This window comes from Denticeps clupeoides, chromosome 4 (assembly GCF_900700375.1).
Source record: "Denticeps clupeoides chromosome 4, fDenClu1.1, whole genome shotgun sequence".
NCBI lineage: Eukaryota > Metazoa > Chordata > Actinopteri > Clupeiformes > Denticipitidae > Denticeps > Denticeps clupeoides.
Genome location: NC_041710.1, coordinates 16,370,176 through 16,385,402, shown reverse-complemented (window position 1 = coordinate 16,385,402; position 15,227 = coordinate 16,370,176). Strand labels below are relative to the sequence as shown.

At 42.1% G+C, this 15,227-nt stretch overlaps 2 protein-coding genes across 8 annotated transcripts; both read right to left on the bottom strand.

The window, feature by feature from the left end:
• Nucleotides 1–112: 112 nt before the first annotated feature.
• slc35d1b (solute carrier family 35 member D1b) lies at nt 113–2,587 on the bottom strand. The gene is made up of 13 exons (XM_028976642.1): nt 2,395–2,587; nt 2,233–2,266; nt 2,076–2,162; nt 1,916–1,983; nt 1,626–1,697; nt 1,475–1,543; nt 1,257–1,359; nt 1,020–1,112; nt 873–940; nt 703–781; nt 543–625; nt 412–464; nt 113–246 (listed from the first exon to the last, which is right to left on the bottom strand). The coding sequence occupies exons 1-13, from the start codon at nt 2,553–2,555 to the stop codon at nt 236–238; spliced, it is 981 nt and encodes a 326-aa protein (XP_028832475.1). The 5' UTR covers nt 2,556–2,587; the 3' UTR covers nt 113–235.
• A 1,458-nt stretch (nt 2,588–4,045) lies between these two features.
• serbp1b (SERPINE1 mRNA binding protein 1b) lies at nt 4,046–14,591 on the bottom strand. Of its 7 annotated transcripts, none has more exons than XM_028976173.1 (9): nt 14,208–14,591; nt 12,093–12,270; nt 11,610–11,750; nt 11,202–11,273; nt 9,785–9,859; nt 9,458–9,647; nt 8,932–8,997; nt 8,608–8,796; nt 4,046–4,287 (listed from the first exon to the last, which is right to left on the bottom strand). In XM_028976173.1, the coding sequence occupies exons 1-9, from the start codon at nt 14,461–14,463 to the stop codon at nt 4,228–4,230; spliced, it is 1,227 nt and encodes a 408-aa protein (XP_028832006.1). In that variant the 5' UTR covers nt 14,464–14,591; the 3' UTR covers nt 4,046–4,227. The 7 variants fall into 7 exon arrangements, with proteins under 7 accessions (XP_028832006.1, XP_028832009.1, XP_028832012.1 ...); XM_028976176.1 differs by having other exon boundaries at nt 8,608–8,793; XM_028976179.1 differs by having other exon boundaries at nt 8,608–8,793; nt 8,932–8,994; nt 14,208–14,590.
• Between the last annotated feature and the right edge of the window lie 636 nt (nt 14,592–15,227).

Here is a 15,227-nt window from a genome sequence, read left to right as displayed (position 1 = left end):
CCAATAGAGGGCACATTTTGCTGTGCTTCACGATGACAATCACTTCACTTTCACTGAATCTTCCTTTAGGTTCTCAAACATAAAATTGTGTGTGTATAGAGATTTACATGTATTAAGACTTAAAATTTTTATTTGGTTACTGTTCTGGCCTAAAATGTTCACATGGATAAAAATACAGTTAGAAGTTCTGCTTCTAGAGTCCACGCTGCTGCAGGGAAGACACACTGCTGTCCTGTTAAGATTGTTCTGTAGAAAAAAGAAAGAAAGAATTAATGCCAATCATTTTAAAGGAATGATAGTCATAATACTGAAAAGCTTTTCAGTGCAAATCTACCAGCCTTAAATTCAGCAGTGTTTTATTTAAAAGGTATTATTTCCCAGGATTAGAAAACAAAATTCATTTTCACGTACTTTTTTGTGCTGTTGTGAAGGTGATATACGAGTACACAAGACTACCAGCAATGCTGTTTAAACAAGGAAAACAAGCATTAAAAAAAGTTCATATAAATGTATAGTACAGGGAACATTAACAAGTAATTTACCTTATGTTAAATCCAATAAAATTAATCCAGGTGAAAATGTAATCACCGCCGAAGAACATCCCGATGTATGTAACTAAGATATTCTGTGGATAATGCAGGAAGGAAAATCAGACGTCATCAGAGAGCACATTCCATCTAAGGAACAGTAAATCTGACTTACTTTTATACAGCCCACGATGCTGGTGGTCAGTGCCGAATTGTAGTGTGTGCACAGCACAATGGAGTACATTAAAACAAAACTGGCAGAAATAAGCGATGTCAGTAATGCTATTAACATTTCACCAGTTTTACTGAAACGCATTCTAAAATGTTAAGAGACTAACTATTTACCCCATAACTGAAGAAAGAATGAATTGGAAAACAAAAAACACGTCCGACCATCCTTCAAACTCCAGGGTCTGAGAGTGAGGGGGGAAGCATACTTGTTTTTTTTTATTAATTTAAAAATATATTCATTGTGGAAGTAAACAAAGTTACCTGCTGCAAGTCACCGGTGAAAAATGCAAACACCAAGGTGGGAAAAACCATAAATAATGCATTATAATACAGGAGCCCATACTTTCCCAGCTCCTGAGGACCATTAAGAGGCAATGTATTAGCAGTGTTAAAGTACATTTTATTATTATTTATTATAATTTCTTAATTTGAATTGTTTAATATTATTATATCATATCAAAACAACAATAATACCTAATCTTTAGTGGTGTCATATACCTTGGAATCCAGTTTCTGTTTCATATATGCCCCACCTGCAGCAGTCAGAAGGTTGTTGACTGTAATAAACATGTAACCTTGCAGGTCAAAGGCCAGATCAGAGCTACAGCAAACAAACCAACACATTCATGAGGAAGAAAAAAATTGCACCTTCACCCGATTTCGCCAAGTTAAACACCACACCTGTAGAGCAGTCCATCACGGGTCACGTGTCTTACCTGGCAGCAACTAGTGCTCCGAAAATCATGGTAAATACTGTAAGCTGAATGGACCTGGAAAACGTCTTTCTGGAATAAGCACAGCTCGTTTAAAACTGTATGCAGTATTGTCTATGCGATGGCGCTTTGCATAGAAATGACAGAAACTTACTTCAGAAGGGTTCCCTCTGCCAGCATAGTGAACAAAATGGAGAATCTCCTGAGCACCGTGAACATCGGCAAACTGAGACAATAAGGGGGGGACGTCATTTATACGACCGTGACAGTCACAGGCTACTATAAAATAAAAACAAAAAAAAAAACTGGAAAACGATGCAACCACAGTGTCCAGTTTGTGTTCAATGCAGGAATGGGCCAATGGTTTCTGTTTAAGCATTTGGTGGCAAGTTTGTATAATTATTCTCCTAAACGGTTAACAAATGCATACAGTACAGTACGTACTTCAGATGCTTTGTTCCCAGCAGTCCTGTCATTTGATTTCCCACATATAAAAGCGGCAGTGGGAATAACTGTGTATGGGACAGGAAAAGAACAGATTACCTCATCTGGAACAAGAATACGGAATTTGTGATGATTGGACATCCTATGCTCCGACACTTACTCTGCCTGGGATGCTACGGTTGAAACCCGGAAAAGTGATGATGCTCAGTTCCTTCCCAACCCACAACACGACCACAGTGGCCATCATCTGTAAAGTGTAGTATGATCATTCGGTCAGAACAGAGCACTGGAGGCCAAAGTTCCAAAAAAACACTTACCTGTCCAATGCCCACGCATAACGATGACGGGAACCTGCAACAGCACACTTTCCGTTTATTGTCATTTACTCGGCTGCATCCATGTATTTATCATTTAAAAATGAACATTTATTCCCTCAGCCTAGACTCACACACGTGGCCAAAGTGTCACCGGTTCGTTACCTGTAGTTGGTCAGGACGCTTTTATTCACGACCACGATGAGAAAGGAACTGACTCCGTAAAACGCCGCGGCGCACAGCTTGGCGAAAACGGACGTCGTGTCCGCAGCGCCACTCGTCTCCTCCGACGCGCACTTCGACTTCGCGTCTTCCGTCCCCGCCATAGCTGCAGCAGCTAGACGCTGCGCCGTCCCGGAACGGGTGGGCGGCGGTGGGCGTGGCCTCTCCGTCGACCCCGCCCACCATTTAAAGCGACCCTGTACGTCACAAGTTCGGCGCTATTGTTGCATGAATGTCTCCGCGGCTCAATTGATTCACGACCACAGACAAGAAAAAACATTTAACACCTCTAAGCAATTTATTGAACAGGGATGTTTGAAGAAAAAAAAAATAGTACAAGTCCTTTCAAAAATAATATCACATCACTAAGGTCTGGAAGTCTGATAAATTATTTGAGCAAAGATTGATCTGAACTGCTGACTCTTAAACATCTATCCCCTCTCCCGCATGAGAACAGAGTGGATGTGCTGGAAGCAAAAGGGGGACTAAAGCCTTCAGACATCGATAAAAGCAGGATTGGCATTCATTCTTCTGTTGTACAGCCATTTCACACCGAATGGTGCATTTTCTTTACATAAAACAAAACCAAAAAAATGCAGTAGTGCTGTTGTATTATAGAAATAAACACAGCAAATTTCACAAAAAGAAATACAACAGGTAAAAGCCAAAAACATGATGTTGAGAACTCATGGGTATAAGCATGTGGAGTATGAGTTATTATTAAACTAAGTGCAAGATATGTCCAAAATTCACTACAAACTTTCAACACAAAGCTAATTGTCTGATCAAATGGAGCTGTTTAAACCTAGAACCTAAGATTCCAATGACCCAAGTTCATGGCAAATAAGTACATCAAAAATAAGTCCTTATCATTCAAACACATTCAAAGACAGGTACATAAAACACACATTTTTGATAGTGGTCCACAGATAAGACAGGTCGCAAAGCAACCTTTACAAGGACCAGCCTGGAACTACAATACACCCTGACTACTCTTACAAGACCAGGACTAAATCTTGAAGAGGGACAGGGAAAAGCACATGAACTAAGACCACTGGTCCACCAGGAAAGAGAGAGGAGGGGAAAAAAAGTCACTACTCTCATTAAAACAAAACCAATAGCTTCAGACAAAAAAGCTGAAGGAAGAAAAAAATAAAATACAAAACAAAATAAAATGAAACCTTTTGGACTACTTAACCTCAGGGATTTCCTTTACATACACTTACAACTGTGTACAATGTCTTTCAAAATAAAAAAGGACAGAGGTCCTACTAGCTCAATCTCATACATAATATTCCCCTTTTGGTAACAGCCGATCAAAGATGATCCCAAGATTACGAAGAATCACACATGGGGTCAAGGCTAAATGCCGCAGATATAGTATGGGTCCATACCACGCTCCAGTTCAGTTTTGGAAATGCATACATTCAAGCAGCAATAAAAATATTGATGGAGGATGCACAACCTCTGGAAAAAAAAATACTGTATGAAACATCCCTGCTATCATATTTTCTAAATACAAAAACTTCACCAAGAATTTGCTTCAGTGTAACAAGAGAAGTCCTTTTGCTTATTCTTTTCCTTTCAAAAGGGGGTAAAACAGTCCTCAGAGTGAATGGCATGGATGGTAGTCTTTTTTTCAATGTTTTAAAATATTTTTTTCTCGTTTTTTTTTTTCCTTTTCATTTTTGATAATCAGAGGATCCTTAAGCATGCAAGCCTCGTAGAGGAGGGTCCCAGAGGGGCGTCTGTGATGGCTGATGGTGCTGCTTGGTTTTAGGCCAGGGCTGGGAAGGCCTCTGGGTCATCCACGTTGGGAACAGACACTCCACTTGACTGCAAACACAAAAGTTAAGAGGCTAATTATTATATTAAATCTATATCACAATACAGGACAACAGTACTTAAAATAAAACATTACTCAAATGATGCAGCCTGACTGAGACAATAAGTGCTAAGATTGTTGTGTGAGCAGTTGAGTAAATGTCTACGCTACAAATTCATCTATGGCAGGGGTTCCTGAGTTTAAGGACACTTGGTTATGTGCAACACCGTTGGTGCATTTTACTCCGCTGTTGATCCTTCTCTGCAACAGACCCAAATGTCAAAATCAGAGCTCCTGATTAACACAGGTAACCCTGAACCTGCAATTAGTGCAAGGAGTCATAATGAGAGCAACACGGATGAGTAAAACTGAGTAAAAATGCATGCTAATTCTCCATGTCCAATGAAGCGGCTACTGACATCATCTTTAGGCTGATCTGGCACACATATTTCTACTCACACAAGGCCGACTACACAACTGCAATGTTGTCAACCTGGGCCGTCTATGGCACTCAACTTAACTTCATTCATAAGTCTCCCAATCTTTAAATTAGTAACAGAGTACCACCAGGATTTTATATCTTAAATTTAAGACCTTTTAAAACCACTTTAAATGAAACTTAACAATGGTTGCACCTTTCCTGGAATACAAAGGCCCTATTGTATCTGTAAGGATTATTATTATTATTTTTGGAGGTTTGGGGCATTTTTGAGGCCTTTCCCACGCTCAAAATCTCTTGAAATTTTGTACAAATGTATTTCAAATTTCCCAGACATATTCAGGGTAATTCCCTGGTCACACCCATGTAAAAATATTGTATAGTGCCACCAACTAGTCAAACAAAAAAAAAAAACAACAAGCTTTTAGTTTTCCTTATTGAGCTTGGACACGGTTCATCACAACCACATGAAATATGGGCCGGATGTTGTCAAGAAGTTGGTTTAGAAGCACTGATAACGACTTTCATATGTTAAACAGTGACCTAATGCTGACATTTCAAATGTGTAAGCATTTCTTTCTTCCTGTGGAAATACAGCACCAAGCACCAAACCTGGTACACACACGTGTCATCTTTAGACAAACACATTTCTAATTGACATACCTGTGCTAATATGCATAATAAATTAGATTTCATTTTTTCTCTCACTTCCCAAACCTTAATGCGCAGCTATTTAGCACAACATCCCATTAAGACCAAAATTGCTCAGCATCAACACAAGTTCAGCATTCCACATATCAAAAATCTTTTTTTAATCTTGAAAGGTATGGTGGTGAAGATGCTTTAAGTTGACCTGTTATTTTCTTTCCTGTGAGTTTCTTTCTGGTCTTGACATTTAAGTTCCTGGTTGTTGCAGTTGTGGGTTAAAATCAAAACACCACGCGCGCTGTTTTATCCTCTATTATTCTTAAAAGTTAAACCTTGTAAATACCACTGGAACTAAATGAGAGTAAGACTGAATGTATTCTTTTGATAGTGGTGACCCCCGTATTGACCTCGCTTTCCTAGCCCCTTGTGAAAAATCATTGATTACAAACCTACACACGTGGACAAAATTGTTGGTACCCTTTAGTCAATGAAAGAAAAACTCAAAATGGTCACAAAAATAACTTGAATCTGACAAAAGTAATAATAAATAAAATTTCTATGAAATTTAACTAATAAAAGTCAGACATTGCTTTTCAACCATGCTTCAACAGAATTATTTAAAAAAAAAATCATGAAACAGGCCTGGACAAAAATGATGGTACCCCTAGAAAAGACTGAAAATAATGTGACCAAAGGGACATGTTAATCCAAGGTGTGTCCACTAATTAGCATCACAGGTGTCTACAATCTTGTAATCAGTCAGTGGCCCTATATATGGGGCTCCAGGTAGTCACTGTGTTGTTTGGTGACATGGTGTGTACCACACTCAACATGGACCAGAGGAAGCGAAGAAAAGAGTTGTCTCAGGAGATTAGAATGAAAATTATAGACAAGCAGGTCAAAGGTAAAGGCTATAAGACCATCTCGAAGCAGCTTGATGTTCCTGTGACTACAGTTGCACATATTATTCAGAAATTTAAGATCCATGGGACTGTAGCCAACCTCCCATGACATAGCCGCAGGAGGAAAATTGATGACAAATCAAAGAGACGGATAATACGAATGGTAACAAAAGGGCCCACAAAAACTTCTAAAGAGATCCAAGGTGAACTTCAAGCTCAAGGAACATCAGTGTCAGATCTCACCATCTGTCGTAGTTTGAGCCAAAGCGAACTTCATGGGAGACGACCAAGGAGGACACCATTGTTGAAAACAAATCATAAAAAAGCCAGACTGGAATATGCCAAACTACACGTGGACAAGCCCTTATTACACCCCGCACTGCACCTCGTTTACTCCAAGCCTCCAGTACTGCTCGCCTGGTCCCTCCATCTCTGAAGGTAAAAGGAAAACATTCATCTAGACTCTTCTCCATCTTGGCCCCTCGGTGGTGGAATGAACTTCCCCTCGAGGTCAGAACAGCTCAGTCACTGAGCACCTTCAAACGACAGCTCAAGACCTTCCTCTTTAAAGAATATTTAGATTAAATTGTAATTTTCTTGTTGTCGAACTTTGTGTACAGAATCTACAACAGAGTGAATTAAATAGATGTATTCATAGTTGGGGTCCTAGTGAACCGGAATTGATCTCTTCATCGATGGTAACTTGAAAGCACGTTGTAAGTCGCTCTGGATAAGGGCGTCTGCCAAATGCCGTAAATGTAAATGTAATGACAAGCCACAAGAATGTCCTATGGACAGATGAGACAAAAATTGAACTTTTTGCCAAGGCACATGAGCTCTATGTTCACAGACAGAAAAATGAAGCATATCAAGAAAAGAACACCGTCCGTTCTGTGAAACATGGAGGAGGCTCTGTTATGTTCTGGGGCTGCTTTGCTGCATCTGGCACAGGGTGTCTTGAATCTGTGCAGGGTACAATGAAATCTCAAGACTATCAAGGGATTCTAGAGTGAAATGTGCTGGCCAGTGTCAGAAAGCTTGGTCTCAGTCACAGGTCATGGGTCTCGCAACAGGACAATGACCCGAAAGAGCAGAAACATGCCGTCTGGAAAAGGCACCCTTCAAACCTGAGACAACTGGAGCAGTTCGCTCATGAGGAGTGGGCCAAAATACCTGCTGAGAAGTGCAGAAGTCTCATTGACCATTACAGGAATCGTTTGATTGCAGTGATTGCCTCAAAAGTTTGTGCAACAAAATATTAAGTTAGGGGTACCATCATTTTTGTCCAGGCCTGTTTCATGAGTTTATTTTATAAAAATAATTCTGTTGAAGCATGGTTGAAAACCAATGTCTGACTTTCATTGGTTAAATTTCATAGAATTTTTATTTATTATTACTTTTGTCAGATTAAAGTTATTTCTGTGACCATTGTGAGTTTTTCTTTCATTGACAGAAGGGTACCAACAATTTTGTCCACGTGTGTAGGTGTTAAAATGATGCTCTGATGCTATGGACTGGCCTGGCCGTTCCCCAGACCTGAATCCAATTGAACACATCAAGGGAAATTTGGGTCATTGTGTCTCGCTCTATCCACCATTGCACCACAGACTGTTCAGGAGTTGGCGGACGCTTTAGTCCAGGTCTGGAAGGAGATCCCTCAGGAGACCATCCACCACTTCATAAGGAACATGTCCAGGCATTGTAGGAGGCTACACACTACTGAGTATCATTTCGACTTGTTTTAAAGACATTACATCAAAGTTGGATCAGCCTGTAGTGTTTTTCCACACAAGTGTGACTCCAAATCCAGACTTCCATGGGTTGATAATTTTGATTTCCATCAATAATTTTGTGTGATTTTGTTGTCATCAAATTCAACTATGCAAATAACAAAGTATTTGTTAGCTTTATTTTTTAGCAGTGTATTTTTATTCTTGGATATTCTCTCACAGTCTCTAACTTTTCAAGACCTTAATTTTAAGAATTCCAAAAGACTTTTTCAGGTTTTTAAGACCCTGTGGGTACCCTGATGTAAACAGCAAGAGGAAATGAGGTGATGTCTGCTGGGTGTTTACAGTCTTCCTCCTGAACATTGTTCCAGTTAAGCCAGAACCCAGACTTTTCTAATACTGTCATATGTATTCTTCAGTGGGTATTAAATATTATGAAACAATGGCTCTGTTTGAAAGGGTAAAAATACTTTCACCTACAGCAGCACATTCAAAGTATACTTCCCTCAAATGTACCTTCTTGAACATAACCAAACTACTTTCAAGTTATCCTTTTTTATATTTGTGACAGAAACAGCTATGTATAGGAAAGAACACACTGTTTCTACTCACCTTTTCAGTCCTGCCTCCCCCACGCCCTGCCCTGTTGCCACCACCACTGCGACCCCCTCGACCACCACGAGAGCCCCCACGTCCACGCCCAGGGCGCCCCAGATCTCCAAAGTTGATTTCCAGCTGAGAGGTGATGTCATTGGCCGGCTTGCGGAAGTGATGGTCTCCAGTAACATCGTCACCACCCTGCTGCATACAAATAATAATAATTAGCTAACAAATACCTAATTGGGGGTGGAGCTGTTTAAATACACAACACTGATCGCTGCACACAGTGAATTGTGTTTGAGGGCGATTCAGCAAACAGTAGGAAGATCAAATCACCTTGTGGTGCAGAGTGGTTGAATCGGCCTCATAATCCCCAGAGTCAATCAAAGCACCGGACTTCTTCTTATTCAAACAGGGAGCAAAAAAAAAAAAAAAAAAACACTTAATAAGCAGCCTAAATATAACAAGAAAATATCATATGAAACAGGCCTTAAAATAAATAAGACACTTCACTATAATGCTTTGACACAGCAGCAAAACACAACTACGCTTGACATTCCTTTGATGTCAATGTTCTCAAGACTAAAACTGTAAGGTGATCTATAGCCATTGCCCAGTTGCACAAAACACAAAGGGTCAGTGAATATAAACTGCAATAATCTCCTATTTAAACCTTTAAGTAAAATACTTACAGGTATATCAAATATGTTTTATTCAAATGGGCCTGGTACAAATTGCTCAAGACAGCATAATCTGTTGCAATTTATGTGCAGTTGAAGGGCTGAATAAATATGAAATTCCAAAATGGGGAATTGTTAAGAGTAAGAGCCCTTACAGCTGGTATTACAACCCATGGTCTTACCCCGCCAACGTCCTCGCTCTTGGACTTGTGCAGCACGTAGCCCTTCTTCCACTGGCCATCATTGCCCTCATTGGGTTTGCGGATGTTGAACTCAACCTTGGAGCGCTCCTTGTCCTGCATGGCCTTCCATTCATCAAGGGTCATTTCCTTAGGGCTTTCGTCCTTCACCTCTTCCACTTCATTTTCCCTTCAAAATGTACAAAATAGTCCTGTTACATTTCAAATGTCTGAGACAGAGAGCTCCATTGTGATTAAAGATGTAACAGGACTCTGGACATTATGGACCGCAGAAGGTTTAAGAATGGGCCTCTCCTCCAGCATACTCACTTGTTTTCAGAGTCAGCAGGGGCGTGTTCCTCTCCTACATGGGTTTCCTGAGGCGCAGGGGGCTGCTCGTGCTCACTACAATTTTAAATCATAAAAAATAAAAAGTCACGTTTTAAAACAGCAATAGTATAACTCATTACGTTTAAAACAGCAATAGTATAACTCATTAAACATTGCTAGCATGGAATACATTTTTATCCTCAAAAAAAAATTCTTGAATAAAGATATGTGAAAGTGATTGTTTTCATGTAGGGCTGCAACTGTAGAATACTTTTGGAATACTTTTCTGGCAATTTCATCGATGAAATTTACTTAAACAATATTGATCATGCATTATTGTAAGATGAAATGCCTGTTTAAATAATCAAGCAAATGGCTGTTTTCCTGCTTTTTATTTCAACTAAAAGTGTCAGCTTACAACAAATAATGACTTACAACAAATAAATGCACACACATTAAGATAAACTTGGCCTTAGTGCATTTGTGTGCAATGCATATGCAATAGTTTACAAAAGCAAGTGACTGTTCCAGTGTAAAAATGTCAGCGTTTCCATATGAGCAGAACTAAGGCTTGCTCTTAGTTCTGCTGGAAACGTTGAGGCAACGTTCCTAGCAGCAGAGAACAAAAGCCCTCTTGAGAGCATTGACTTAGCCAGTTCTGCCAGGGCTGGGTAGCTTGCTGTCTCTCTGTTTCTGTGTCCGAGATGACAAGTGGATGATACTACCGCATAGGCTACCAATAATCACAAATACAAGTGTCTAAATTAGTTAGCAATCTTAACCCAGCTAGCATCAACTTTTATGTTACCTTGGAGAGGTACCTTGCAGAGGTTCCACTTGGTGAACTGCAGTTTACGTGTGGAAGCTTTCAATTCAGGTACTGTATCACCTTACCACGTTGCCTTCCTTTACCATGTTAAAGATTCCCACACTTTAAACATTTTGTACCTTTTATGCCAGGACTGTAGACTAACATTTTGTACTGGTGTGCCCGACTTTTTTCATAAGTTCACCAGCACAAAAGTTAGGTGCGCCAAATTTTCAATGTCATCGCATTTAAGTTTTTACAGGTTCACTTCTTTTTTTTTTGCGTTTTTAAATACAGGCGATATCTGACAGGTCAGGCTACTCTCTGTCTGCATGCGCACTTTCAAACGTACAAAAATACTGCTCAGAAATCATGTAAGGGATCTAGAATGGTACAATGTAAGCAGGTCCAACAGTTCTTAACCAGTCCCCACCCATTCCCACCAGCAGGCAGGAAAACACTAACTGGGAACCACAAACAGCAGCAGATGTTGCAGATGGCATTTTACAGGCTGCAACATGCGATACTGCAGGGGTTGCACAATGGTCACCTTCAACATAAGCATAATTCAATTTTTTGTGAAAACAAGTAAATAAAAAAAGACTTTACCTGACTTCATCCTTCACGTTGCCCCAGTTGTGAGATCCGGCCCCGCCACGCTTTTCCTCAGTTTTCTGGCCGCTGATTAGCGAGAGGGAAATGTCACTGTGACACACTGCAGCACAGCACACGGTGACACAACGAAATGTGTCCTCTGCATTTAACCCATCACCCTTGGTGAGTTGCAGCCATGACAGGCGCCCAGTGAGCAGTGTGTGGTGACGGTGCCTTGCAGGTTCGGGATTTGAACAGACAACCTTCCAATTATTGTTCCGCTTCCTTACCCACTAGGCCACCACTGCCCCGTATAGATGATATACATGATATAGCCTCACATCAAAACATGACAGTTCTGCCTTAATGCTTGGGCCAAAATGCCACAACAGACCTCTGCCCAATAACAGTCGATCAACTCACGTTTTTTCATTGCCACTATGTCTGTCAAATTCACGCTTGCCACGAGTGTCAAAGCCATCGCTCCTTCCCATGCCACGGCCGCGGCCACCACGTCCCCCACGACCACCGCCACGTCCCCGCTGAGGTCTGTCCCCTCCAGGTCTATGAGGTAAACAAACCCAGTCAGATGCATGATGCCATGGTCATTAGCTCTGTTGTAATAAACATACTGGTTGATTAGGCATGGGACAAAACAAAGTATATTTCTCCATTTCTACACAATTTTGTTATTTAGGGAAACTTTAACATGCTTAAGTAAAACAAAGAACAAAGAGTACTGTAATATCATTGTCATAGTAACAGTATAGTACAATATGGCTAAGATTTATACCATGATGAATTATGTCTCACATGCCATCCTGAAAAGTCTCCTTTGGCCATGGTTCACTCCCCTTAACACAAACGTCCAAGTGAAACTGATCAAAGCATCCCACAAAGACCTACTTGTCCGCTGTGAACTCCCCTCCCTCTGGCTTGTCTTCGCTGGGCTTGTCAAAGCGCCGCTCGCGCGGGGGCCGTCTGTCTGGCCTTCTGTCTCCGGGGCGTCCATCCCCTTGACCTCCCTGGTGCTGGGAGCCAGGCTGGCCCTGCTGCTCTGGCCTCCGACCAACCCTCCGAATCCCTAAAATAGAACACAACCTGAAATAACCTGACAGCACAAGGCGCCAGTTCAAGTCTGTTATAAATAGGCCGTGTTAGATAGAGGATAACTGCAAGAGGGGAGAAGAGAAGACAGCTTATTTGTAGCTTATTAATACCAACAATACTCAGCATATAATACCATTTCTGCTTTATTTACATCTAAATAAGTGTCTCCCCATGCAGCTCTTACACACTTCCATCACTGAGGTGCTACACGTCCATCACTAACCTATGGCAGCGGTTCTCAACCACTTAACCGGACCCACCATTTTTATTCAATTTTATTCACTGCAGGGTGTTTTTTATGCTCAGATCATCTCCCTGTCTGTGCCTCTCTCCAAGCACGTTTCTGCCACTGCTGAATGCAGGTAAACGAAGCCCACAAGCTATTGCACACATTATTATGGTTTTATTACGTGCCCGGCGGCTGCTTCTGGTCATACCTGGTACGACAAAGGCTGGGGACCGCTGTTCTGTGGCGTTCTAGCCCAGTGACAGGGTTTATGGCTGGGGCAGAGTGCACACACTCCGGACACCGCATGCCAACTTATCTAAGACCTGCACTGGCAGCGACCAACTTCTCACCACTACGTATACGTAATGTTGAAGTAGCCGGATTGGTGGAAATGTTGCTCACACTGGTGAAATTAAGCAACTGTGCGTCCCGTGTCACTTTTTCAGGCGGCTAGTAACATCACCTGTATCTATAATGCCCCATAACATCACCTGTATCTGTAACGCCCCATAACATCACCTGTATCTGTAATGCCCCGTAACATCACCTGTATCCGTAATGCCCCGTAACATCACCTGTATCCGTAATGCCCTGTAATGTCACCCGTACGGGGACATAACATGTGTCCGTAACGCCCTGTAACATCACCTGTATCTGTAACGCCCCATAACATCACCTGTATCTGTAACGCCCCATAACATCACCTGTATCTGTAATGCCCCGTAACATCACCTGTATCCGTAATGCCCTGTAATGTCACCCATACGGGGACATAACCTGTGTCCGTAACGCCCTGTAACATCACCTGTATCTGTAACACCCCATAACATCACCTGTATCTGTAACGCCCCATAACATCACCTGTATCTGTAATGCCCCGTAACATCACCTGTATCCGTAATGCCCTGTAATGTCACCCATACGGGGACATAACCTGTGTCCGTAACGCCCTGTAACATCACCTGTATCTGTAACACCCCATAACATCACCTGTATCTGTAATGCCCCGTAACATCACCTGTATCCGTAATGCCCTGTAATGTCACCCGTACCGGGACATAACCTGTGTCCGTAACGCCCTGTAACATCACCTGTATCTGTAACGCCCCATAACATCACCTGTGTCTGTAATTCCCCGTAACATCACCTGTATCCGTAATGCCCTGTAATGTCACCTGTACCCATAATGGCACATAACCTGTGTCCGTAATGCCCGTAACAACACCTGTGTTTGTAAAGGCCCCGTAACATCACCTGTGTCCGTAACGCCCAGTAGCATCACCTGTGTCCATAACGCCCCATAACATCAACTGTATCCATAACGTAATGCCCAGTAGCATCTACTGTATCCGTAACGTAACACCCCGTAACATCACCTGTGTCTGTAACGGCCCGTAACATAACCTGTGTCCATAACGCCCAGTAGCATCACCTGTGTCCGTAACGCTTTGTAACAACACCTGTGTCCGTAACGCCCCCTAGCATCACCTGTATCCGTAACGTAACGCCCCGTGTGTCCGTAACGCCCGGCCACCCGCGATGCAGCTTCCCGGATGTCGGCGAAGCGCAGCACATAAACACAAAGCGGGCCCGGCCGACTGACTGCGGCTCCACGGGGTGCAGGAGAAGCACGCTGAGCCCGCGTCGCGACGCGCCAGCCGGACGTTTGCTGTAGTTCCTACCTTCCTTCTTCAGGGGCACCGGCGCCTGGGAATCCTCCTTTTTGTCCAGCAGCGGGTTCTTCCTGTCCTTCTGGGACTCCTTTTTCGGCTGCTTGGCGGCTTGAGCCGCGGTCTTCGCGGCACCCGACGCGGCCGCATCTTTCTTCTTGTTCTCCGCGGCCTTTAACACCTCGAACGGATCGGACTCGTCGTCCAATAGCTGGTCGAACCGATTGGTAACGACGCAGCCGAAGCCTTCTTGCAGGTGTCCGGGCATGATGGCGCCCCTTCTGTGGGATTCTCCTCCGATTCTACGAGGCTTGACGCGAACAGTTCGCGGGAAGCTGCCACAAGATGGCCAGGGAAGACACTTCCTTCTCTTCCGGCGCGATGAACATCCGGGACATTCGCAATGGCGCCATATGGGGCGTGTAGTTTCGTCCGACATTAACGTCACCTAATAATAACAACAACCATATCACTATATATGTATTACTATTACAACGGGCATGTAATTAATATGTAACAACACGACTAGCTTATTGACAACATGGTGCAAATATAATTCTTTAAGTGTTCATATTTCCTCCTCAGTTTCTCGCTTTAACACAATATTGACTGGATCATTGTGGTGTTTGATAGGGGTAAACTGTATGACCTGGGCTCTGACGCCTTTGGTCACAGTACATGCCCTCGGCTCTGACATTAAGGCCACATTTTTAATTAAAATGTGACTATAAACATGAAAGATTGTGTCATATTTATGTTTTTGAATGAATAATTCAGTGAGCACCACACCACATTTAAGCAGACACACCACAATTATTAAATTAACATTAATATTCATTACAGCCCATAAATATCAACTAATACGAGTTTTACTGATGCCAATGAAACATCCACTTCTGTGATCAATTACGTCATTAGAAATAAAATGACGGTATTTTTAATACTGTTTTGTTACATTTTTTTTTAAATTGAGGATTACTGCTCAACCTTCCATGCCATGAGAGCGAACAATTCCTCGTTTTACTTTTACTG